This window comes from Hyperoodon ampullatus (genome assembly GCF_949752795.1).
Source record: "Hyperoodon ampullatus genome assembly, chromosome: 17".
Lineage (NCBI taxonomy): Eukaryota > Metazoa > Chordata > Mammalia > Artiodactyla > Ziphiidae > Hyperoodon > Hyperoodon ampullatus.
The window spans coordinates 37,699,067-37,722,689 of NC_136930.1; the positions used below are offsets into that span (position 1 = coordinate 37,699,067).

The window sequence follows — 23,623 nt, forward strand, 5'->3', positions numbered from 1 at the left end:
GTGCTGATTTGAGCGATGGGGGCCAAAATGGTGAACAAAAATAGACATGGTCTCTGTTTTCAAGGACTTTATGGTCTAGTGGGAGAAATACACATTAAACAAATAATCATCCAAAGAGACGTATTTCAGGTCCACAGTTCCTTACCAAAAAGCCTGTGGGGCCAGATACGTTTCCAAATTCAGAACATAACTGTAACAATGTGGGTTAACACTCCATAATCAAACTCATTAATATTCTGCAGCAAGGGCTTCCCTGGTGGCGCAGTGGTTAAGAATCCGCCTGCCAATGCAGGGGACATGGGTTCGAGCCCTGGTCCTGGAAGATCCCACATGCCCCGGAGCAACTAAGCCCATGCGCCACAACTACTGAGGCTGCACTATAGAGCCCATGAGCCACAACTACTGAGCCCTCATGCCACAACTACTGAAGCCCGCGTGCCTAGAGCCCGTGCTCTGCAACAAGAGAAGCCACCGCGATGAGAAGCCCACGCACCGCAACAAAGAGTAGCCCCCACTCGCTGCAACTAGAGAAAGCCCGCGTGCATCAACGAAGACCCAACGCAGCCAAAAATAAATAAAATTAAATCTTTAAAAAAGAGAACATCAGACTGGATAAAAAAGAAAATCCAGCCTCATATTATTTACATGAAAGATACCTAAAACATAAGGACTCAGAAAGATTCAAGGTAAAAGAATAGAAAAAGATATACCAGACAAATACTAACAATAAGAAAGTCAGTGTATTTGCTGTACACCTGAAACTAACACATCGTAAATTAACTATACTCCAATAAAAATTTTAAAAAGTCAGTGTAATATATTAACTAAAGACAAAATGAAAGCAAAAGGCATCAGGGATAAAGCAATTACTACATAATAATAAAATAAATAAATAATAATGAAAAAATTTTTACAAAGAAGATACAAAATATATAAACCAAAAATTGACAGAATAACAAGAAACTGACAAATCCACTGTCACACTGTAAGATTTTAACATATCTCTTTCAATAACAGATATGTCTAACACAGAATTAGGTCATTAATAGAAAAATGGGCAAATGATATGAGCAGGTGGTTCACATAAAGGAAATACAGCTCTTAACCATAGGAAAATATACTCAACTTCACTCATAATAAAGTTAAATTAAATTAAAACTAGACCAATATACCATTTTTTTACTATCAGATTGGCAAAAATCCAAACAATTGATAATCCTATACTGGTAAAGCAGTGGGGAAACAGTATACTGTTGGTGGGGTATAAATGATACAACCCCCAGTGGAGGGCACCTTAGCAAGATCTATCAAAATTACAAATGCACATATTCTCTGACACAGCAACACTGATAATTTACCTTATAGAGATATTTGAATATATGGAAAAAGATGTATGAATAAAGATATATACTGACTGGAAGGAACCTAATTATACAGCTGTAAGGTCAGATGAATAAATTATAGTCTATTCATACAAGGGAGGATTATACAGCTGAGAGAAAAAAAGAATGAGGAAACTCTTTAATGATACGGGAAGATCTCAAGATACTATTCAATGAAACAGGTACAGAACTATACACATATTACACTACCCTTTATTGGGGGGAAAACTGGGCAAGAGTTCCTTGCATATGCATAAAAATATATCTAGAAGGATACACAAAAAACTAATAATACTGGTTTCACATAGGGTAGCAGGACTAGAAACTAGACAGATGACGGCATTATGGGAGGAAGAGTTTTCACCATATACATTTTATATTTTTAAATAGTTGAGACAGGTAACTATATTACTAATTTTTCAGTTAAATTAGTAAATTTTTAAATCTGTAAAATAAGAAAAAACTAATTCGGTAACAGAAAATTTGACTAATATGGAGAACTCTAAACTAAGTAATTAAGAGAATACACATTCTTTTCATGTACAAAAACATTTACAGAGTAAACACACCAGGCCATACACCAAGTATCTATAGTTTCCAAAGAATCAATATCATGCAGACCATATTTGCGACTACAGTGCAGTAGCCAAAATTCAATAACAAAAACTAAAATACATTTTAAAACATACTTTTAAATACCTCATGAGCCAAAGAATGAATTATAATGGAAAAAAATATTTAGAACTGAATAATAAAAAGACTGCATATCAAAATTATGAGATTCAGCTTAGAGGAAAATTTACAGCCTTAAATTCCCATTTCAGAAAAGAGGACTGAGAACCATTAAGCTAAGGATTCAGCTTTAGAAAATAAGAAAAAAAAAATTAGATAAATACAGGGGAAAAGAGAAATAATAAGAGAAGAAATTACTAAGATGGAAAAATCATACTATAGCGATCAGTGTGGATTATATAAAATGTAAATTCTTCCATGTTAGTCTTATACAGTTTTACTTCTTAAACCCATCTCAACACAATTTATCAAGTGATTTCCAACTACTGGACAATGCTTGCTCAAGTCCTACTCCTGATCCAGTACTTATTTGAATGGTGTTAATTCTGGAGAGTTGACGCTTTCAGCCTCATTTAAGCAGCACGAGCAGTGCATGAAGCACTGAGAAGTATGGCAGCCCATGCTTACTGCCCCAGAAAATATGACCTCATTAGGAATAAGTTCTACACAAAATAAACAGTAGGATTATTCTGTCAAGTGTTATATTTTTTGTGAAATAGAAATAAGGATTAAAAACATTTCCCTAATTCTGAAGTCATTATTGTCAGGATTTGAAAGATTTTACCAATAGGCCAAATTTTTCACAACTGATTCGGAAATAAGAAGCTAAATTGAGAGAACTAATAAGGTTCTAACTAAAATTTTCTCAAATACCCATGTGGCAGCTGCCCTGTGACCTGAGGAAAAAAGAAAACTAACATATACAAGGGGTAAATATTTTAGTTATTCTGTATTTAAATATTTTTAACTACTAAAGAGAGACCAATTAACTTTACCATCATAACAATTAAAATACAACTAACCTGTATGATTTTCTCCTGTACATTCACAGTCAAGCAGGTCATGAGTAACACAATGTGAACTTTCATGTAATGTGAACAAATTTTTAAGTTCTTCTACTGAAAACTGAATATGATCACATGTCTTGGTTAGGTCTACAACTGCCCCAGAAAGACCTTGCTTACTGATCTGCCTTTGATAGATCTTTTCTTCTATTGTACCTGAAGAGAAAACATTCATTAGATTTCCTTCAGATCTTTACATCTGTTATTTTTGTAGGGTAAAGCATGTTTATTAGTATACTAGCTAACAAAATAACAGTATTCCTGATATTGAAGCACAGATTAACAAAAAAAAATCTTTAATTATTCAAAGGGAATACATTTTTGCCACACTGAAGGGTTATTACCTGTGGTTAGGAGTCTGTAAATATGTACAGGATGTTTCTGACCATCTCTCCACACTCTAGACATTGCCTATAGAAAATTAATGAGAGTTCTGAGAGTACAAGTAGAAACTAATAATAACCCTTCCCACATAAGCAACTTGCATTAATACAATTAAGATTAGGAATTCTAGATTTCACTTACAGCTTCAAAAAACAAAGCTAAGGCATATCTAAGCATTCTCCACTTCAAATTTTTTTCCTGGGATAAAGAAAGGGATGAATGAACACTCACTGTGGTACTGTAAAATAATTACAGGGTGCCATGCAACAGTGAGAGGGTCTATCTGCATCAAAAAATGGGACAGAGAGTTTGGGCAGTAAGAATGCAAAGAATCAAGTATAACATAACATGGAGGGTTTATTCTCAGTCCAAGAGGCTAATGATTCACCCCTAAGGAATCCCTAGGATACCTGCAATCAGCTCAGGCTCTAGGTAGATCTCTGTGGTTTTAGGATTTATCAATGATACTGTACAGTAAAAGGTTGATGTTCAAACCTTGCACATTCCAAAGAAAAGTCTGGCCTTCAACCAGCTCCTGGAAGCCCTGGAATATCCTGCCCGATAAGAGCATCTTAGTTTACCTGGGGCCTTGGGCCACATCAAGTAGTTTATGCTAACAGTGTGATTTAGGTGGGGACTTGGGCCAGTTGACCTCTGCAGGGATTGAAGACTGAGCAACTAAGGTCAGTCACACAGGCATCCATGCCTACATGACTGACCTCCAACAAAAACTCTGGACACCAAGGCTCAAGTGAACTTCTCTGGTTGACAATATTCCATGTGCTGTCACTCATTAATGTTGTGAAAACTAAGGGTTGTTCCATGCAAATCTAGTGGGAAAGGACAACTGGAAGCTTGTGCCTGGTCTCTCCTGGACTCCACCCTATGCACCTTCTACCTGTGTTGATTTTAGTCTGCATCCTTTCACTGTAATAAAACTTAACTATGAATATAGCTGTTTTTCTTGATTCTGTGAGTCTTTCTAGTGAATCACTGAACCCGAGGGCTGTCTCCAGGTCTTCTAACACAGATACCATATGAGGTGCAAATCCATAGGTAGAAATCTCAAAATACATGAAAATGGACTGTATTCTGAAGAAAACCAAAGGCTGCTTCTGAAATATTTCCCTAAATAAGCTAATTTTATATCTTTACCATACCCTGCACAAACACTGATCATAGTACCTGTAACACTTTATTGTCTTCCCCTGATGGCCATGAGGATCCTGAAGGCCCAACTACACAGTATATTAGAGCCTAGAGACATACAGGTTTGGGTGTGAATCCTGGCTCTGCCTCTTATAAGCTATGTGACTGAGAACAAGTTTCCATATCTTCATCTGTAAAACAGGGCTTAGAATAACCACACTTGTAGGATTATTGTCAAGATTAAACAGATGTAAAGCACTTAGCAGAGTGCCTGATACAAAATAAGGGTTCAATATGCAGCAGTTATTATACATCATCATCATCCTTGTATCCCCAGCAGGCACTGTATCCCCCATAGGCATTCTATAATGTTTGTTTAATGCATAAACAGTCCTACCTGGATATCAGTGGCTGGATTCCAATCAATGTCATAGAGAATTAAGTGAGATCCTCCAATAAGGTTAAGTCCCACACCACCAGCTTTTGAACTTAACAAAAAAATAAAATCAGAAGAGTATTTACTATTAAAGCCATCAACAATTTGTTGCCTTTGAGAGATCTGTGTTTGTCCATCAAGTCTTGTATAAGCATATCCATGACGCTTGCATACTTCTTGTAAAATATTCAAGGTTTGTGTATAGTTGGATACCAACACCACCCTGTCAATCAAAAAGAAAGAATCTTTATACACAATTTAAAAGCAATATTAGATTTTTTTTAATTGAAGGAAAATACCATGATAATACTATCACTGATATTTATAGAACATCCAACAATGACCTTGTACAATTAAAACACAGATTCTCCTTCAAATTCAATTTTAAAATCAGTATCTAAGAGGGAATTCCCTGGCCATACAGTGGTTAGGACTCTGCACTTTCACTGCCGAGAGCACAGGTTCAATTCCTGGTTGGGGAGCTGGGATTCCCAAAAGCCACGTGGCCAAAAAAAAAAAGTCAATATCTAAGAGACTTCCAGCATCAAGATAGTGGAGTAAAGAACTTTCTGCTTTCTTTACCTCTCTTAAGTCACCCTAAGAACAGCAGGAGAATAAGAAACAGAAATACAAACTCTATCTTTAATGAAACAGGAGACATATATGAAAACAGAGAATAGTGGAATGGTGACCTGCTTAGGAGTACAGAGAAAGTGAAACTTAAGTGCCCAAAGAGAGAGATTCCAATAAGAAACAGGTACAAGTTCATTCACACCATAGAATCTCGTAAAGGCAGCTCAGAAGAAAGGAGTTTAGACTGGAGCTATTACAAGAGCACTGGTAAGTAGAACTCAGGCCCTCATCCCATGTAACTAGTTGGCTTTTCTTTCTCAACTAGAATGTTTATTCTCTGGAGAAAGTAAACCAAAGAAACTTAGACCAGGGAACTCTAGAAGGCAGGGATACAGTGACAAACCAAAATGAAAGTCTGCATAATGGATGGTAAGATCCCAGTCCCCTTTTTCTGCCAACTCCCAGAACACCAGCAGCCAAGCATTCCTCTCACATTCCACACCCCAAGAAAGATATTATTGGAAGATTCATCTCTGGAATGACTTATTTGAATGACCCCAGAGAAAAGGTCCACAGATAGGGAATCCCCAAATAAAAAAGCCAGCTCGCTACCTGTTACCTAACGCAGGTCAGCAGTCCACAAGCCCTGCATGCACACAGAGCATTCAGTTAGTGTTTTACTGCCTTACTCTTAAACATAAATGGACACAAAGGGCCACCAGCTACTTGAAGCCAGCCTCCAACATGAAAACTAGAAACCAAAACAAATAAACAGAAAAAAAGAAACATGAATAAAACAGAGCAATGGAGGAAACAGAGACAATTTTAAGGAAATAGTTAATACCCTCATATAAGAGATAGCATTCACAAGAAGAGGTGGCAAATAAAAAAGAACAATCAAGAATAAGAAAATTATCTTGGAAATTTAAAATGACAGCCAAAATAAAAATTTAATAGGAGATTTAGAAGAAAGAGAATCTTCCCGGAAATAGATTAAAAAGGAAAAGTGATGACCAATAGGAGAGGAAAGATAAAAGAATTATAGAATCAATCCATGAGGTTCAATATACGACTGACAGAAATTCCAAATAAAACAAAAGAAAATTGTTTTGTGAAAGAGACTGCTTCCCAGACATGGGGTCTTCAGATTAAAACGACTTACTATAGAGTTTTCAGTTCAATAAATGAAAACATGATCCATATTAAGGCACATCAAGATTGTAACTCAGGACTTCCCTAGTGGTCCAGTGTTTAAGACTCTGAGCTTCCACTGCAGGGGGCAAGGGTTCAATCCCTGGTCATGGAAGTTCTGTGTGCCACCAAAAAATAAATAAATAAAATAAAATAAAAGCCATGGGAAGCTATTAAAAAGCATTATCATATTAAAAAAAGATTATAACTCAATGTATAAAGAATGAAGAAAAATTGCTAGAGTTTTTCATGAAGAAAATATGGAAAAGACAAGAGATAGCCATGTAAGTACATGGTCTGGCAACATACTATGGGAGCTGGTGATTGACTCTGAGAAACAGGATGCAAAGGGGGAGAGATGGAACTATGAACTCCTGTCTTCTTTAATGATAACCCCTTTAACATTTTGATAAAATAAAAAATTTGAACAATAAAATATGGTAAAAAGTAAAACCAGAATTTATCTAATAGCTTAAGTTTGATAATTAAGCAAAAAATAAAAAACAGATCAAGAATATTTCCTACAAGTTTTATAACTAGTGGGATAATTATTAGCACTAGAAATTTTAAAAATAAAGCAAATGTTTAACAGTTAGAATTCTCTTAATTAGCTATGCTAACAAGGTAAAGAGAATGTATATTTGTATTCCTGTATCAGTTACCTTTGGCTACATAACAAACCAAACCAAAACTTAGTGGCTTAAAACAACAACCATTTATTTTATATTTAGCTCACAATTCCGTAGGTTGGCAATTTGGGCTGGGCTCAGCTAAGAGGTTCCTCTGCTGGTCGTGGCTGTGCTGACTCAAGCATCAGTCAGCTGCCAAGTGGACTGGGAACTGGCTGACTGGTGAGGGGCCTCGGCTGGGAAGCCTCATCTGAGTTTCTCAGGTCTCTTACCCTCTAGCAGGCTAGCCCAGGCTTATTCACATGGTGACAAAAAGTTTCCAGGAAGCACAAAGGAGGACAAGCCCCACTGCACAAGACCTTTTCAAGCCTCTTCTTGTGCCATGTTTGCCAGCACCTCATGGACCAATTCAAGTCATGTGGCTGAGCTCAGAGTCAGAATGGTAGATCACCCAAAGTTACCCAGCAAAGGAACATGTATATACGGAGGGAGAATTTAAGACCATTTATGCAATCTGCCAAAATTCCTATACTAACTTCAGTCATTTTTTCCTTCCTTGTCTATACTATTACAGGGATGAATAACATTATCTAAACATAGTTTTTCTGATACAGCTTTACTGGACTGGAGGAAATCTGGCTTTAGAATATTTTCCCCCAACAAGTTCTTACAAGGCTAGATGTAGATTGACGGGATAGGTGACTATCTTGGTAAAAAGTCTTGGACAATCCCCTTCCAGAGGTCTAGAGCCCCGCCACACATACATACCACTTTCAAACAAGGCTATTATTTTTATGGTCCCTATACTGTCCCTGAAAGCAGCTGAAATCCGCAGGCAAGGCTGCCATGTCAGGTAGAGTGCAAGCTTCACCCAGCACAAGAGTGTCCAACCAAGAGATGCACAGGGGGTGGAATTCGGCATGAACTCTACTCTCCAAGCCATGAAGACTAGTGCATGAATGCAACAACCAGGAGGGAAGAGGAACTTTTTAAATTCTGAAGTATTCTTTTAAAAAATTCCATAAAAGGGCCACCAGCCAGACAAGCCAGGAGTTCTCAGATGTGCCTCCACCCAATTCTAATTCATCTCAATATGCACAAAAGCACTGTAGAAGAGTTCTGTCTGTAGACCGAAAATAGAACTATCCAGTTCTAGTTAACAATAACACAGTAGATCAGGTGTAGACAGTAATACTATTCCTGAAGTCAAACACTGTGAGCAACTTTTAGCTACATATTTTAAAGGTTTAGGAGATGTTTGTGCATAGGCAGCTCAGATGTGGAAAACCTGGCCTCTATACCCAATTGGCCATAAAAAAAGGGGGGAGCTACAATTCAATAACAACAAAAACAACCCAATTAAAAAAAATGAGCAAAGGACTTGAATAGATGTCTTTGAAAGAAAATATACAAATAGTCAACAAGTACATCAAAAGATGCCCAACATTATTAATTACTAGGGAAATGCAAATCAAAACCACAATGAGATATCATCTCACACCCATTAGGATGGCTACTGTCAAAAACAAAACAAAACAGAACAGAAAATAGCAATGCTGGCAAGGTTGTTGAGAAATTGGAACCTTTGTCCACTGCTGGTGAGAATGTAAAATGGTGTGGCCGCTACGAAAAAGATTACAGATGTCCCTCAAAAAATTAAAAAGAGAATTATCATATGATCCAACAATTCTACTTCTGGACATATATTCAAAGGAATTGAAAACAGGGTCTCAAAAAGGTGTTGGTACACCCATGTTCACAGCAACATTATTCATAATAGTCAAAAGGCGGAAGCAACCCAACTATCCATCAACAGATGAATGGGTAAACAAAATGTTATATATATGCAGTGGAACATAACTCAGCCTTAAAAAGGAAAGAAATTCTGACATGCTACAACATGGATGAACTTTGAAGACACTATGCTAAGTAGAATAAGCTAGTCATAAAAAGACAAAACATCATATGATTTCACTTATATAAGGTACCTACAGTAGTCAGATTCATGGAGACAGAAAGTAGACGGGTGGTTGCCAGGGGCTGGGAAAAAGCAGGAATGGGGAGTTGTTATTTAATGGGTATAGCTCAGTTTTGCAAGATGAAAAGAGTACTGGAGATTGGTTGCACAACAGTGTGAGTATACCTAACACTAATGAACAATACGCTTAGAAATAATTAAGATAGTAAATTCATGTTATGTGTATTTTACCACAATTTAAAAAGAAAGGTCCATCTCTTCAGATAATGTGAAACAACAAACAGTCTGTGCCACTCATGGAAGTGCTATTTCTTCTTTCATCGGACAAGGCAGGATTCATTTTTCTTAGGATACACAAGCAGTCAAAATGACTCCAACCCAACCCCTACCCCCAAATTATATTTTTCTTCCTCATTCCTTCCTTCCCACCACAAGAGGAGAACTTTCCTCTGGAACATCTTCAAGGATAAATTCTCACACCTACAGTCACACTTATCTCTTCTCATTTCCTCTAAAATTCTGTTCACTCATATTCCTTGTCCAACAATAACCACCTATCCCATGTTCAGAAAAAAGGGAAAAACAGAATCCAGTGAAGATAAGATGCAAATAAAAGTTTAACTAAAAGTTTATACTCTAAGTTCAAACTGGGTCACAATCTGCATATATATATATACATACATTACACACTTGTATATATAAAATATTATCTAATAAAACATTTTAATCAAATTGTATTAAAGAGTTCATAGAAAGTTTCCTTATTTTAGTCACTTCATTATTATGAAAAATAAATCTAAAAATTTTCACAAGTCAAATGATACTATTAATGCTCCAAAGAGGTTAAGTAGATTCCTTGACAATTAAATATAATTATTATTTTGCAATCTTTTCTCTGTATTTTTGCCTTAATTCAAAAACAGTTTGAATACCTCCTACAAGAATAATTAAGACATAGTCCCTGCACTATAGGTGCTGACACAGAAGAGAACTAATGATTACAATATAACGTGAGAAGAGCTCCATTAGAGGGAGGTACAGGATGCTAAGGGAGTACAGAAGAGGGGCATCTAACTCAATATGAGGCCAGTGGCTTCTAAGAGGAGAAAGCATCCGAGCTGAGTCTTAAAGAAGAGAAAGTTGGCCAGAAGAATGAGAAGTGGAGGTACAGCAGGCATAGGAACCTGAAACAGGTAAGAACAGAGGTGAGAAGTAGAGCAAATTACAGGTTTTGCAAATAGTCTGGTATGATTGGACCACATGATATGAGTGAAGGAGTCAAGAGGTATGAGGCTGGAAAAGGAGGCACCACCCAGGTCATGAAGAGTCTTGCTCAATGTGCTATAGTTTAGAAATTTCTGGAAGGCAACAAGGAATCTTTGAATGATTTTTAAGAAAAGGAGTAACATGTTCACATTTGTATTTAATATAATTTAGGGCAATATTGATATGCAATGGGATTGAAAGTAAGAGGGACATAGTTTATAAGAGACCACCACAACCCAATCAGTAATTACAAGAATCAAAACAAAAATCTTGGTGCTGTACAGCAGTAATTAACACAACATTATAATTCAACTCTACGTCAATAAAAAATAAACTTTTAAAAATTTAAAAATTAAATTTTTTAAATAAAATTTAAAATAGTTACTAAAAAAAAATCTTGGTACCTGAAAGGAAATGGATTCCTGAAATTAAGAAATAAAATCAATAGAATAGAATGTAGTGACTGATGACATTGGGAAAGTGAAGAAAAAAAGTAAGTCTAGAATGACGAGTGTTTTTTGCTTGCATTATGGTACCATTCATCAAGCCAAGGAATAATGAAAAAGGATCAGTCTTGCAATGGCAAAATGATAAAGCTGGTTGAGTACATGAGAAGTTGAGGTCCAGACAGATTTAGATGTCCATTATATAAAAAGAAGGATGTGGAAACTAGAAGAGAGGCTTGGACTAGAGATAGAGATTTTGAATCAACACCCTGTGGATGATAGCTGAAACTACGAGGAGTTAAACCAGCTAAACCAGGAAGGGTGTTTAGAGTGAGAAGAGGCTGAAGAGAAAGCCCTCAGGAGTATCAACATTTCAGGACAGAAAAAGAACAAAGGATTCTGAAAGTGATAAAGAAACGAGTTAGGTGTTATAATATCAAAAGACATCTCTAGGGTTTTTAAAATATATGTATTTACATTTAGTTTTTCTTAAATAAAAACTTACACATTGTTAATGATAAGTTTACAAAAGACTGGGAGCTACCCATGCCCCCAAAGAAGAAAACAGCTTATTTTTAATGTTTTCTTCTTTTCAAAAAGAGGCAGTGAGGGGAGGGACTAAGGACAGGGTCTAAGCTGAAATTCCATAAGCACTTACAAGTGGTTTATTAAATTGACTTCTTACTTTTCATCAGGACAAAGTTCGTGGATAACAGCTAAGAGCTTTGACAGCACCTGTAGTTTTCCTGACTCTTCCTCAGTAAACATGAGTGGGTTGTAATCAGCGGGAAACACATTTATCAAGCCTTCATATAGATTCCTTTCTTCATTCTCATCCCAAGTTGAGCTGCATTCTTTTTCCTGTTCAAAAGGATGTCTGTCAACACTGGTTCATGTTTTTTTAATCGGGAGGGAAAAAATGCTAAAATTATGGGGAAAAAACTGAAGATTAATAGCTACCTGAAAAGCCCAATCTAATTGTTATGTTAATCTTCATAGGTCACAATCTGGTCATTTTTGATTACAGAGCAGTTCTAATGCTGTCTCCAAATGCCTGTTCCCTGAACCCCACAAGTGCAGTATCATTGCCGATGTGTGATTGATGGGGAGGTAGGTAGCAGAGAAATAAACAGGAGGAAAATAGAGGGCAAACAGTTCTAGGAAATCTATCCTCTCCAAAACCCTGAGACTTCTCATCATTGCTACCTCTTTTTCTCTCTTCTTCCCTCCCTATTACTTTTCTCTCCCAGTTTGCAGGCTCACACAGCACCTCCTAGGTGATATTCAAAATCAAGTACAACAGTCCACTCAATCTTATCAATTTCTTCTACAAGAAGGAACAATTCTGCCAAGAATTTAACAGAGAAATCTATTGTTATTTATAATATTTTATTTTACCAATAGTTTTTATATAATTTTATTCCAGAGATTATCACCACCTCTGAAATTCCCCCTCAAACTGCCTAGCTGACATGTGAACACATACTGGAGATTACATTTGTTAATGACTGCATCACTTTTTTAGATAAAATTTCTGGGATTGGCAGTTCTCCTCACTCTCTCCCACATTTACCAGATTTATCATTGTTCTTGAAACTTTGTTCAACCTACTACCCCTGCCTGGAATGCGCCATCTTTTTTTTGCCCAATTATCCCAATCCTATAAATACTTGAAGACCCAATGCAAATTCCACCTGATTACTCACATGCCCCCCTTTGGGGGGCATTGACTTTTCACCTTTATGGTTACACAGTACATTTCAACTTTGAATTTATTTAATTATTCAATTAACTATATACTTTTTAAAATAATTCCCTAATTTTTTTTTTTTTTTTTTTTTGCAGTACGCGGGCCTCTCACTGTTGTGGCCTCTCCCGTTGCGGAGCACAGGCTCTGGACGCGCAAGCTCAGCGGCCATGGCTCACGGGCCTAGCCGCTCCGCAGCATGTGGGATCTTCCCGGACCGGGGCACGAACCCGTGTCCCCTGCATCGGCAGGCAGACTCTCAACCACTGTGCCACCAGGGAAGCCCGATTCCCTAATGTTTTAATGTGTGTTGTAATCCTTTAATAATACTAGAAACATCTTAAGGGCAGTGAATCAAGTAGTATAAAATGCTGGGCACAAAGTACTAATTTTAATCTGGCTTATTCCCAAAACATAGCAATATTTGGGTAAAGTCATTTGATTAAAAATACTTGGAACCCTAAGATATTTACATAACTGGGATATACATGAGAGGAGAGATGGTTGCTGGCTGCTTTGGAAAACTAAAATGCCTACACCTTGGTGAGGTTATCAAAGGACCACAGACCCAGGGTCTAATCCACAGCTTTTCATGTTCAGAAACTTGCATATGCTTAAGCTCTAGGGAAATGAGCCATACTAACCAAATTAAGAGAATGAATAAATCAGAATATAAATTTGTTGACCTATAAATGAGACCTGCCTCTTTAAACCAACTGGTCTATGCATTCTGTCCTATTAAAGGTGCATGGGGAAGCCAAATCATTAGCAGAAAGTTGTCTGGTGAATATTAAATCAAAATACAAGGGAGATGAATGATCTTAATGCACAAGTTCTTAGCCAGGAACACATAATCAGAATCACTTGGGAGAGCTTTTTTAAAATCTTCATGACTGGGTCCTACTCTCAGAGAATCTGAATCAGCTCATATGTGTCTAGGCTGGACAAATGTAGTCTTAAAAGCTTCCCTGAAGACTGTAATGTATAATCCTAATTAAGAATCAACTAACAGATAATATCTTTATGCTGAGACAGCCTGATGCACGGAGATGCATCACAGAGATTTACCAGTTAGATTTCTCACATCAACTAGACAGGGCAATCTCTTCTCTGACTCTCTGAAACCCAATACTCTTCAGTTATGAGTTGTAATATTCAGTTATAGTTGTAATAAAAATTCATCAAATTGCCACAATAACATTATCAGGAAGTTATTATTGTCTCTGTGTTTAAGACAAACTAAGGCTCACAGACACAACCTGGCCATGGTTAAACTTGCCTTTAGTTAAACAAGTAGTAGAGTAGGGACTGATACCTAGTTCCAACACCAAAACAGAAAACTCTCAGTACACCCCAGACTGTCTTATGTTCATTAATATCCAAATGGTCAGCTCAACTATGTAGCCATTAAAAATCATACTTGTAGAAGGCATCTAATTTGGGGAAATGTCCATAATTTATTTAGTAATAATAATAATAATAGATTTTTAAATAATAAGCATAGCATCATTAGAATTCAGTTCCTCTAGAAAAGACTACTTATGGGTATCTTTGAGTCCATTTCCTCACCCAAAAATGGGGATGGTAATAATAGTACTTACTCCATAGAATTTTGTGAAGAATAAATAAAATAATACTCGAAAAGTACTTAGTGTTTGGTACATGGTGTTTAATAAGTATTAACTAAGATTATTAATACCAAATGTGGTTTTCTGTGGCTGGAGAGCTTTATCTCTTTGTAACAAATTATTCAAAGTGGTATTGCCAGGTCACAAGATACATAAAATTTTAAGGTTTTTGATACATATTGCCAAACTGTCTCCCAGTTGTACCAATTTACATTGTAACCAGTAGATGATCTTTATTTTCTTCTTTGTGATTTTTTGAATTTTACAGATTTCATACAACTATCATGTATTACTTTTATGAGGAAAAAATAAATTATTTCTTAATGGTAAAGTCTGTATTTGTTAGCTCTAAACAAACTGACTGGCTATATTAATATAAAATAGGAAGGGAAACCAGGACTGAGCATTAGATGAGGCGCCAAAGGGCAGGGGGCACAAACTCTAGAAGGCAGAGCCTCAAGCCCATTTCATCCCTCGTTCAGCTCTATGAATATGGGCATGCTCTGAAGAACAAGCAGTAGGCTGGATAAACTCTAAAGAATCACACTGGAGAGGCTGCACAGCTTTTGGAAAACCCACAAATGCAACCCCAGGGATTAGTCCAATCTGCCCTCTTAGGTTCACATGACATAGAACCCTCAACTCATATTCCTGATGCAGGCTCATACACTACTTACCCTTACTGAGCTGAACAAAAGGCAGGGGTGATTGCACAGTTTTTTAAGAGCTCCAATACATATTAGATGAGAACTATTTTCCAACAGTCCTTGAAGACAGAATCTGACAGCCTGAGAATTCAACAGTTTTCGATAAAGTTCAATCTGTAGGGCTCCTGGTCGGCAAAAGACTACATTCTCTATCTTAGGTGGGAGATATTTACTTATGACTTCTTGGGTTCTTCTAAGGACAAAGAGCCCAGTGAGGCAAGTAAGTTCAGCTGCTCTTCTCTCTCCTAACTCCTTTTCTTCCTATGGAAAAACAGCAGACTTAAAAGTGTTTTAGACAAAAAAAAAAAAAAAAAAAAACACTGGGCTGGCCAAAAAGTTCCTTCAGTTTTTAAGTAAAAATAAAAGACACATTTTTCATTCTCACCAAGATCTTTATTGAACAACACATTCACCGTTTTGTTCCACTACCTACTGCCATTTTCCAGGCAACTTCATAATTCCACCTTTCCAAAACTTTCTGACTTTTTGAGCAAAAAACTGTTCCAGGTGCCTTTTACAGTCTTCTAGGGAAGTGAAATTTTTTTCCACTAAGAGAATTTTGTAAAGACTGAAATAAATGGAAATACTAAGGTGCAATGTCTGGTGAATACGGCAGATGAATCAGAACTTCCCAGCCAAGCTGTAACAGTTTTTGCCTGGTTATCAAAGAAACATACGTTCTTGCGTTATCCTGATGGAAGATTATGCGTTTTCTGTTGACTAATTCCGTATGCTTTTCGTCGAGTGCTGCTTTCGGTTGGTCTAATTGGTAGCAGCACTTGTTGGAATTAATCGTTTGGTTTTCCGGAAGGAGCTCATAATAGAGGACTCCCAATCCCACCGTATACACACATCACCTTCTTTGGATGAAGACCAGCCTTTGGTGTGGTTGGTGGTGGTTCATTTCACTTGCCCCACGATCTCTGCCATTCCACATTATTGTACAGTATCCACTTATCATCGCCCGTCACGATTTGTTTTAAAACTGGAACGTTTTCATTACATTTAAGTAGATAATTGCATGTGGAAATACGGTCAAGAAGGTGCTTTTTTTTTTTTTTTTTTGCTTAACTTATGTGGAACCCAAACATCAAAGCGATTAACAAAACCAAGCTGGTGCAAATGATTTTCAATGCTTAATTTGGATATTCTGAGTATGTCGGGCTATCTCCCATGTGGTTTAATGTTGATTAGTTGTTCTCAATTAATGTCTTGATTTGATCGCTATCAACTTCAACTGGTCTACCCGACCATGGAGCATCATCCAGCAAGAAATCTCCAGCATGAAATCTCCAGCACAAAACTTCACAAACCACTTTTGACACATTCAATCAGTCACAGCACCTTCTCCATACACTGCACAAATCTTTTTCTGCATTTCAGTTGTTTTTACCTTTCTTGAAATAAGAAAGCATAATATGCCAAAAACGTTGCTTTTTTTCTTTCATCTTCAGTATTAAAATGGATACACAAAAAATCACCAATTCTGATAAGTTTTTTTTTAAATGCATGCTGATATGACAGCTGTCACAATACAATCTAACAAAATTGTTTCGAACGAAGTTAAAGACAACTAAGCGCTACTAGAGCCAAATCTTACAGAAAAAATCAAACGAACTTTTTGGCCAACCCAGAACATGCAGTTAAATGAATGTTAAACATTTTATAATGATCAACCATTTACTAATTGCTTCCCTTCAGATTTTTTTTAAATAAAAGAAATACAGTTTAGAATAGAAAAGTCAACAATCACCTCTTTAAATGTTTAGCATAATCATTTAATTAAGTGAAGCCACAGTCTCCCAATACTTGTTTGTTTGGCTATTGCCACCATTGAGAACCACTGGAAATCAATAATCCACAAACCGAATTGTCTGAAAGTAAGCTTTTATGAGAAGACTGTAACAGTACATAGTCTTAAAATCATTATCAAAGCATTAATAGAGCAAATTTGTGGAAGAAAATATTTTAACAAGTAATCGATCCTAAAACTAAGCTTACAAGAAATTACTGACACAAGGCACTGCTGACTATTTCAAAATCATTACACATTGTTCGTTAAATAATAGTACATTTTTTAAGTCAAAATACAGTATGAATGAAATTTACGTTTAAGTTCTCTACATAGGGGACGTCCCTGGTAGTGCAGTGGTTAAGAATCTGCCTTTCAATGCAGGGGACACGGGTTCGACCCCTGGTCCGGTAAGATCCCACATGCCACGGAGCAACTAAGCCCGTGCGCCACAACTACTGAGACTGCGCACCTAGAGCCCATGCTCCGCAACAAGAAGCCACCGCAATGAAAAGCCCGTGCACCACAAGGAAGAGTAGCCCCCCACTCGCCGCAACTAGAGAAAGCCGGGCGCAGCAGTGAAGACCCAACGCAGCCAAAAAATATAAATAAATAAATAAATAAATTCTCTACCTAGAATCTTTTGAGTGTATAGAACTTCACAGGGAAGCTTAAAATAAATCCCGTATGTACATATTTGTTTCTATATAAATCACAGAAAATTTCCCTTATATTTTAAAACTATTCTCAATTTTTATTACAAAATAATTGGTTCACTGGAGAAAGGTCAGAAAATATAGTTATGCAAAAATAAGAAAATTAAAGCCAACTTTCATCAACCAGAAACAGCCAATGCTGCCAAGACTTTTTATGTATATCTTCAAAACCATTTTGTTTGCATAAATATGTAAATATATTAGATGTTTTATTTTTATTTGTAACAAAAACAGGATCTCAAACCACAAAGCTTCATGGGAACAACCAACCAGTTTGGCTTATCACCATATTCCCCAGTGTCTGGCACTTAGCATTTGGCCCACTTTAGGTATTTAATATGTAAGTGTTGGGTAAATAAATGAATGTGATTTTATTTTTAAATAATGTATCATAAACATTTCCCATTCTATTAAATATATGCATAAATCATTATTTTTCCTTTTATATATATATAATTTTAATTTTATTTATTTATTTATTTTTGGCTGCGTTGGGTTTTCGTTGCTGCACGCAGGCTTTCTCTAGTTGCTGTGAGCAGGGGCTACTCTTCGTTGTGGTGTGCAAGGTGCACAGGCTTCTCACTGCAGTGGCTTCTCTTGTTGCAGAGCACGGGCTCTAGGCGCGTGGGCTTCAGTAGTTGTGGCTCGCGGGCTCTAGAGCGCAGGCTCAGTAGTTGTGGTGCACAGGCTTAGTTGCTCTGCAGCATGTGGGATCTTCCTGGACCAGGACTCGAACCCATGTCCCCTGCATTGGCAGGTGGATTCTTAACCCCTGTGCCACCAGGGAAGCCCAATCATTATTTTTTATATAGTTCCTAGTTCATGGAAAATGCTCAGTAAATATTTATACCCAATTTTAAGGCTTTTGATACATATTGCCAAACTATCCTCCAGTCGTACCAATTTATAATCCAATCAGTAGAGAATAGTACTCCTATGTATACTTGCTATTACAATGTAAATCTAACCAACTAAAACATCAGTAGAAAACTACAAAAGTTACTTCATGGTTATTTGGTTTACCTCTTTCAATACCAGTAAAGATGAACGTTTTTATGTGTTTTACTGTCATTTATAATTCTCTGTGAAGTGCCTATTTATGAACCTTTTTCAAGTGAGAGGGTCATTTTCTAAAGTAAGAAATGCAAAAGGAGTTGAACGATTGTGGGTAAAATTTTAAAAATCACTCTACTAATTTACTTTTCGTAAATTAAAATAATACCCAAGTTATGAATGATTTTCCCAAACTGCTCATTTTTAACCTAGTTATTGAAGTAAATTATACCTCAGAAGCAGAAGGTTGTCTTGATTTAATAATGGGTTCTTCATATATTTTTCTATAAGATGGCAAAGAGCCTAATATTCCTGGATTTACAAAATCAATTAATGCAAAAAATTCTTGGAGATCATTCTGAACTGGAGTACCTAAAGAGATAAAAGTGATGAGAGGTCAAGTTTGTGTTTTACAGTATCAGGTCTTTACAGAAATTTGTACTCTCTTCCCTAAGAACACTAAATACAAGCAAAGTCTCAAACTAAGAAAGACCAGCTAAATCAAGTTTTAAAAAATTAATAATCGTATAAAATTTTAACTCTGGTTTTAACTGTGAACTGAAGTCTATTTAGTACAGCATTTTGGCTGAGTAAAGGCTCTAGAGTCTGACTGCTTGGGTTCAAATCCTACCTGCATCACTTATTCTCTGAGTTACCCTTAAAAGTTACTTACCCCAATTTTATTTGCTGTAAAATTAGGATAATAATAGCAGCCCCTAGGGTTGTGAGGATCAAATGAGTTAATTCATATACTATTATGCCTGCAGCACAATAAACGTTCCATAACTGTTAGTTGTTATTATTATAATTGTGTGACTCTGGACAAAATTGCTTAAGCTCTTTTAAGTTAAACTCGGGATTTTTTTCACTTATAAAAGTGGGAAGAGGGCTTCCCTGGTGGCGCAGTGGTTGGGAGTCCGCCTGCCGATGCAGGGGGCACGGGTTCGTGCCCCGTCTGGGAGGGTCCCACATGCCGCGGAGTGGCTGGGCCCGTGGGCCGTGGCCACTGGGCCTGCGCGTCCGGAGCCTGTGCTCTGCAACGGGAGGGGCCACAACAGTGAGAGGCCCGCGTACCGCAAAAAAAAAAAAAAAGTGGGAAGGTAATAATTTCCCAGTGGTGTTACAATGAAAAGTAAAGACAATGGATGTGAAGTGCCTGAGATTTAGTAGACACAGTGAATGGTACTTATTAATACCTTACAAAGTTATCAGATAAAATTGGGATCTTCATTGATCCTAAAGACTGACACAGACTGTAACGGATTGATATACCCTGCACATACTACATACTCAATAACATTTGGCTAACTAATTTTCAAAAAGACACTAGCATGTTTCACTAATTATAATAATATCAAGTGAACATATATATCAGCATAGTAAAACAGCATAATTTCAGATGAGTTTCAAATAACAGACTACAAAAAGTTGTCCAAAGATATAAATAACAGAAGTAAATAAAAATGCACTTATTTCAATAACAGACAACACGAATTTTTACAATGTTAAGGAGTTTCATGATCACTTCCTTTGAAAGTCAATGCATAGACTCAAGGTTGGACCAATGCTTACTAATTTTTTTTAATACACCTAGTTAGTTCTAAATTTTTTTAGACACATCATAGAATTAGAGAAAATATATTTATATTGGTATGCATTTTGTTAAACCTTTAAAAGAATATCCATGACAATGATTAATAAAAACAGGGGGAATAGGAAAAGCAAGAAGGAAAGAAGGGAATGAAAGGTACAAGGATCATTGTGGTTGGCTTCCAGACAGTCATCACCCAAATGATGAATCCAAGCTCATCATGGTAGTTCTACCCCTTCGCCAATGACTTATGTAAGAACGGGTTTGTCTTAGACTGGGTTCTCAGAAGCAGAGCCTGAGATAAGGATTAGGCTACACATGATTTATGGAGAAATTATTCTCAGGAGAAAGGGAATAATGGAATCAGAAAATGCAGGGGAAGAAACTAACAATTTAGCTTGAGCAAAATTACAGGGAGCCTTAGAGCATAAACTGCATTAAAAGTTGCTCCTGAAATTATCCTGAGGCAAAGGAGATGGCATTTTACTTGCTCCTCTATACGAGTCAATCACTGACCAAGCTGCAGGGGAGAGAAGGACCTCTCACTCAACCAATGATAATTCTCCAGAAAAGGCAGGAGACATGGGTTGTTTAATCAACAGTTCCAGCAGCTATGGGGTGGGTCCAACAGCCCAGAAAAGGGGAGCTCGTGGGGCACCGACAGTTTCCACCAACAGTATGTGACCCATCCTGTCCAATGAGATATAAAAGGAAGTCAGGGAGGAGCCTGGGAGGACCCTGTTCTCCTTTAAATATCACCACATCTAGATGTGATGTCTGCAACTGCTCTGGCCACTTGTTACAAGCATGAATATGAAGTCAACACCAAACATGGCACAGCAGAGAACAAAAAGAATCAGAATCCTTGACAACACTGTTGAGCTGATGTATCCCCACCCCTGGAACATGCCCTAGCTCTAGACCTGCAGTTATGTGGGAGAATAAGCACATTTGATCCACATATCTGTTACTTACACCTGAAATCACGCCAACTGATACACAAGGGAAAGAGGCAAAAGCAAAACTGGAAAAAAGAAAGGCAGACCATAAGAAGGGGATCAGAAAAAGGATTTAGGGCAGAAAATAATAAGGAAAAAGACTAAAGAAGAAAAAGAAAAGAAAAGAAGGGCCTACAAGATAGCCAGTACACTAGTATAGTATCATTCTGAGTTGTCACAAATGTTGTCTAGAAGTAGTTTAGTCCCCACTTCGCTGCGTTTAGTATTCTTTTCTAATTCTAGACTATGTGGAACCTGTAGAAGAAGCTAAATAATATAACATTAATAAAAGTCGAGCAGCAAAGTCCTGTGACAAGAAAAAAGGAAACACTAAAGATTTTCAAGTAAAGTTTGTATGTTTACTAAAACTATTTTCAGGGCTATGGAAGTGAAACTTCTAGGGAAATTGAGAGAACTCTTTCTCTTTCCCTACCTCTATCCCAGCAATAAAAGCTTTTTCTTTGTTTTATTGTTTACTGGAACAATACTACTGGAACTGGTACTGGAACTACTGAACTGGTACTGGAACATTGCTAATAACCTACAGCTATATCCGCATCTATTATCTCCATAAAAAGCTCTAAGAGCTCTTTATACATATTCATACATGTAGCTTTCCTTCAGGTCCTATAATTCCACTTCTAGGAATCTATATAGAAAAGTATGTGCTTGTAGATATCCATCACCACATTTCAAAATTATGCACTATCATAGGAAAATGTTTACATTAAGTGTATTTTGGTGTGCATGTGTGTCTATGAATAAAGATAGATTTTGTATGTATATATAAAAAAGAAATATGTATGTATGTTCTCTGTGTGCATGCGTGTGTGTGTGAATAACGAAACATGACAAAATATTAATGGCTCATTAAGAAATTGAGATTGAGAGCCTCCCTGGTGGCGCAGTGGTTGAGAGTCCGCCTGCCGATGCAGGGGATACGGGTTCGTGCCCCGGTCTGGGAGGATCCCATATGCCGCGGAGCGGCTGGGCCCGTGAGCCATGGCTGCTGAGCCTGCGCATCCGGAGCCTGTGCTCCGCAACAGGAGAGGCCACAACAGTGAGAGGCCCGCGTACCACAAAAAAAAAAAAAAAAAAAAAAAAAAGAAATTGAGATTGAAGGATGGTTTCCATTCTCTAGTTTCTAAGCATGCTATAATATAGCAATATGTGTATGTATCTGTGTGTGTCTGTGTCTGTGTGCGGTATATATTTTTAACTCTCACTTTTTAATGAGAACTTTGCTTCAAATCTCAGATTTTTCTTTTTTATAATATAAAGAAAGGATATCTAACAGCTAATGAAGGATATCTAACATAATAAGATATTGTGGATTGAACTGTGTCCCCTCAAAATTCATATGTTGAAGCCCTAATTCCCAATGTGACTATATTTGGAAACAGGGCCTTTTAGGAGGTAATTAAGGTTAAAGAAGCTCATAAGGGTGGAGCCCTAATCCAATATGACTTGTATCCTTTCAAGAAGAGAGAAAGACATAGGGATGCACACACTCAGAGAACAGGCCATGAGAGGACCCAGCGAGCAGATGGTCATCTGCAAGGCGAGGAGAGAGGCCTCAGGAGAAACCAAACCTGCTGACATCTTGACACTGGACTTCCAGCTTCCAGAACTGTGAGAAAATACATTTCTGTCATTAAAGAAATTTACCACCCAGTCTGTGGTATTTTGTTACGGCAGCCCTAGAAGTCTAATACACCTCTATTAAATTTTAATTTAATTTAATTTTAATTTTAAAATTTCCAGTAAATATTAACTAAATATTCTTCACAGCACTGGGCTAGATAGCAGCAGGAAACAAAATCAAAATTACTTTTATTTGATTCTTAGATACCTTCTGAGCACCTATTATATATGTAGCACTGTACATACTCATATACAAATGTTACTTCCTAATAAGACACAAATCACATTGGGAGTAAGATATCCTGCCACTATAAAAAAGAAGAATTTATTCAGGCAATTCTAAGGAGATAAAAACCAACTGTAGGTATTTCTAAATGTAAGAGGTTAGTTAGTGCTAGTTTTCACCTACATTCACAGCTCAGGAGCAACAGAGACAAGGACAGGAAAACAGAAACAAGATAAAGAAGACAAAGTACAAATAAAGGGGGCAATGCTAATTCCTCAAAGGAAACAATCTCACTGGTCATCATCAGGACAGTCCTTCTGAATGAAGTCCCAGAATCATTTTCTACTGAAAATATTAAATTTCATTTGTAACGCTAGTTGAATTGGTATTTGCTTATAACTGAGAATATTAGTAAAACTGTCCGTTTTTGCTAAAGGACATTATCTGTTT

At 37.0% G+C, this 23,623-nt stretch overlaps 1 protein-coding gene across 2 annotated transcripts in view; it reads right to left on the reverse strand.

Annotated features, from left to right (window-relative positions):
* Nucleotides 1–23,623, reverse strand: part of RAD54B (RAD54 homolog B) — a gene marked incomplete at both ends in the record, with an annotated part of 89,053 nt that overhangs the window by 397 nt on the left and 65,033 nt on the right. For both annotated transcript variants that reach the window (XM_079722666.1, XM_079722665.1), the window contains 6 exons: nucleotides 2,978–3,175; nucleotides 3,364–3,430; nucleotides 4,950–5,211; nucleotides 11,757–11,932; nucleotides 15,124–15,414; nucleotides 18,947–19,086. In XM_079722666.1, coding sequence (XP_079578792.1) covers nucleotides 2,978–3,175; nucleotides 3,364–3,430; nucleotides 4,950–5,211; nucleotides 11,757–11,932; nucleotides 15,124–15,414; nucleotides 18,947–19,086 — 1,134 coding nt within the window. The remainder of the gene's footprint in view (nucleotides 1–2,977; nucleotides 3,176–3,363; nucleotides 3,431–4,949; nucleotides 5,212–11,756; nucleotides 11,933–15,123; nucleotides 15,415–18,946; nucleotides 19,087–23,623) is intronic.